Below are 3,374 nucleotides of genomic sequence, written 5' to 3' on the forward strand. Positions count from 1 at the left end.
TCTGGTGCGGCACAAACGAAATGGAAGAAAAGCCAATTAGTGGCTAACATCCACGAATTGGGGAACTCTGGGGAGGCGGGCACGAATTAGATCCATTTCACTGTCAGTACACGCGAGATGAGGCGCCTCATGTGTACTGCCCACGAATTGGGACCTCAATTGGACTATATAAACGCTGCTTCATCCACGAAAGAAGGCATTATCTCCATTCTTCTCCAACTCTCCGAAATTGTTCTGAACCTCACAACTTTCTTTCTCTCTAAAAATTTTTTCATTGTTAAGATTGGATTGCTTTGTGTATGGCTTCGAAGAACGTTTATGTCATTATATACCCTAATGCAGAAATTTCTCATACGGCAGAAGGTATTACATTTGTATGCGACGATCCACTATGGATAATGATTCCGCCACAGATATCGTTGCAAGATCTGAAGAATCTGATTCTGATGCATACCGGCATGGTGGAGAAAAAAGAAATCACGAAGCTGACTTACAGGATACCTGTTGCGGTGGCCAACTCGTTTGCGTATAAAAAAATACAGATAAAATTTGATCAGCATGTGTCGATGATGTTTTCTTATCATCGCAGCATAGGAAGCATCTATTCATTGGAGCTTAGTCTGAATCTTCAAGATATTGGTGGAAGCTCATCCAGTTCCAATAATGTAGAGGGTGTCAGAAATCTGGGAGCGGCTGATTTTGTTCCGGGTCGGGATACCAGTAGGGCCCGTAGTCCAAGCTTTAACGCGTTTGTTACGCGGAAACAAAATGCAGATATTGGTGTAGCACGCCCCTCCCCTTCTGCACTTGTTGGGTTGGATAGGTATCCTGATGCTGGCATTGCAGAAACGTCTGAGGAGGATGAGATTGAAGATTTCAGCGGTGATGAGGCAGAAGCCGTATCGGAAACGCAGCCTCTGCATGGCGACTTTGTTCCTCCAACACGTGTCGAACCGGTAGGTGGTGGTGTATCCTCCAGCATACCAGTACACTACTTGTCCTTAAATCTTGGAGCAATGCATTCGAGCAACGCAGAGGACAGATCGAGCAGCTACGCTGTGTCAGGCGAGATGGAGCTCGAGATTGGGTTGAAGTTTCTTAACCGGGAAACAGCGATGCTGGCAGTCAAAAACTACAACATCCGTAGGAGTGCAGAATATAAGGTGGTAGAGTCAGACCAAAGTCGGTATGTTTGTCGATGCAAACAGTTCGGGGATCAATGTCGTTGGATGGTACGGGTTGCGAAAACAAGGTCTTCCAGATTTTGGGAAATTCGAAAATACGAAGGGCCTCATAGTTGTTTGGCAAGTTCAATGTTTCAAGACCACGCTCAACTTGATAGCAATATCATCTGCCAGCACATATTCCCCATGGTGCATGCTGATGCGACAATTTGTGTAAAGGTGTTGCAAGGATCGGTTGAGTCAGCGTACGGGTACAAGGTGTCTTACAAGAAGGTTTGACACGCGAAGTAGAAGGCAATCGCAAGGATCTTTGGTGATTGGGATGATTCGTATGACCAGCTGCGTAGATACTTCAATGCTCTGCAAGCTTTCATCCCAGGTATTAGTTACAGTTTACTATCGTAAGGTCTTTGCTATTGAGTGTCAATTTGCTCATTTTCATGTTTGACTAACCAAAGATTTTCGCAACAAGGACAATTGTTGACCTCCAAACGCGGCCGCACTATGTCGGGAACACTCTAGATCATGATAGTGTCATGCTTCACCAGGTTTTCTGGTCGTTCCCTTCATGTGTTGAAGCTTTTAGGCACTGTAAGCCGCTGGTGTCAGTGGACGGTACACAGTTGTATGGTAAGTACGCAGGCACCCTTCTCATGGGTATAGCACAGGACGGAAATAACAACATTCTACCCGTCACTTTCGCACTTGTCGAAAGAGAGAACGTAAATTCATGGTACTTCTTCCTAACCAATTTGAGGAGACATGTAGCAACTCGGCCAGGAGTTCTGCTTATCTCGGATTGGCATGCGACAATAAAGGCTGCATTGGAGCGCAAAGGATGTGGCTAGGACCACAATGTATACTGTGTATGACATATTGCCTCCAACTTCGCAACAAGTTTCAAGAGTAAGGAGGCCAAAAGACACTTGGTTAATGCCGCGTATTCGAAGACGCAAGAGCAGGTGTAGTAATACCTTGAGTTAATCAGTAGCAAGGATCCCGTAACATCTCCACAAATGATGGGTTGGATCCGAGGCTTAGAGCCACCTAAATGGCTGCAGCACCTTGACGATGGCCGACGATACGGTCACATGACGACCAATCTTTCTGAGTGTATCAACTCCGTCCTCAAGGGCACCTGAAATCTTCCGGTGTGTGCAATTGTGAAGTCTACCTACCATCGCCAGAATGAGTTATTCGTCGTGAAGGGCTGGCAAGCACAAGCACAGATTGCATGCGGTCAAGTGTTCTCACAGTTCTTGCAAAAAATGGCAAGCTCGTAACTACTCTGAAATGGCATAAAATGCTGAACCCTAAACCCTAAATGGTTTAGGGTTTAAGGTTTAGGGTTTAGGGTTGAACCGCCAACCTCGTAACTACTCTGAAATGGCATAAAATGTTGAATGGAAGATGGCTGGTTGGGGTCCGCTGCTACAAATGGTTGCGGGTAGTAGCAGTCCTCGGGACCTTAGGAGCCTGCGGCGGAGCATCGTAACCCATGTCTGGCTGAAATCTGAATCGGTCCTGTTATGGTAAATCTGGCTCATGATCCGCAGGATTAGCATGGCCTTGAACTCTGCCTGTATGCGGGTCGCGACGCCTATGGTATCGGGGTACTGGAGGCAAATTAACTATGGGACCTCTACCATACTCTGCCGATGCATCTGCGGGGACAGCGTCAACCCGCGGATCATGCAATGCATCTGGGGCAGACAAAAACCTCCTTGTTCTTGCGCAGTACCACCTATAGTAATCTTGGCTGGGACGCAATGTATCTGCATGATCAATCCGCAACTGGTATGCATCAGTGCGCCGGTTTACCCAAACCTCAAACCACTCGGATAGTCGAATCGTCCACCATCTGTCATCATTGTGAGCCGATTGTCGATGGAAGGTATCAATATTAAGTGGAGGGTTTGGAGGTCCTTGCTTTCCCCCAAATTGACGCAACACCCAGTCAACATTTAGGATCTCAATCCATCTGAAAAATATTAGGGGCACAACGGCAGTATAAAAATCTCCATGTGGCTGGCCAAGAAATTCAGCCGGAACTCTAGACAGAATACGGGGGTCCATGTACGGTTGCCACACAAACTACAAAAAAAAAACAAACCCCGTCATATAATGCATATACGTATTTATTGGAAAGATATTAATAACAGCCAGCACCAACCTCATCCACCTGCAGAT

General features: G+C 46.4%; 1 protein-coding gene across 1 annotated transcript; it reads left to right on the forward strand.

Moving 5' to 3' along the window:
* LOC107611220 lies at positions 300-2,032 on the forward strand. The gene is made up of 2 exons (XM_016313174.1): positions 300-1,457; positions 1,733-2,032. Exons 1-2 carry the CDS (start codon positions 300-302, stop codon positions 2,030-2,032), a joined length of 1,458 nt encoding a protein of 485 aa, XP_016168660.1.

The sequence above is a fragment of the Arachis ipaensis genome, chromosome B08 (assembly GCF_000816755.2).
Source record: "Arachis ipaensis cultivar K30076 chromosome B08, Araip1.1, whole genome shotgun sequence".
Lineage (NCBI taxonomy): Eukaryota > Viridiplantae > Streptophyta > Magnoliopsida > Fabales > Fabaceae > Arachis > Arachis ipaensis.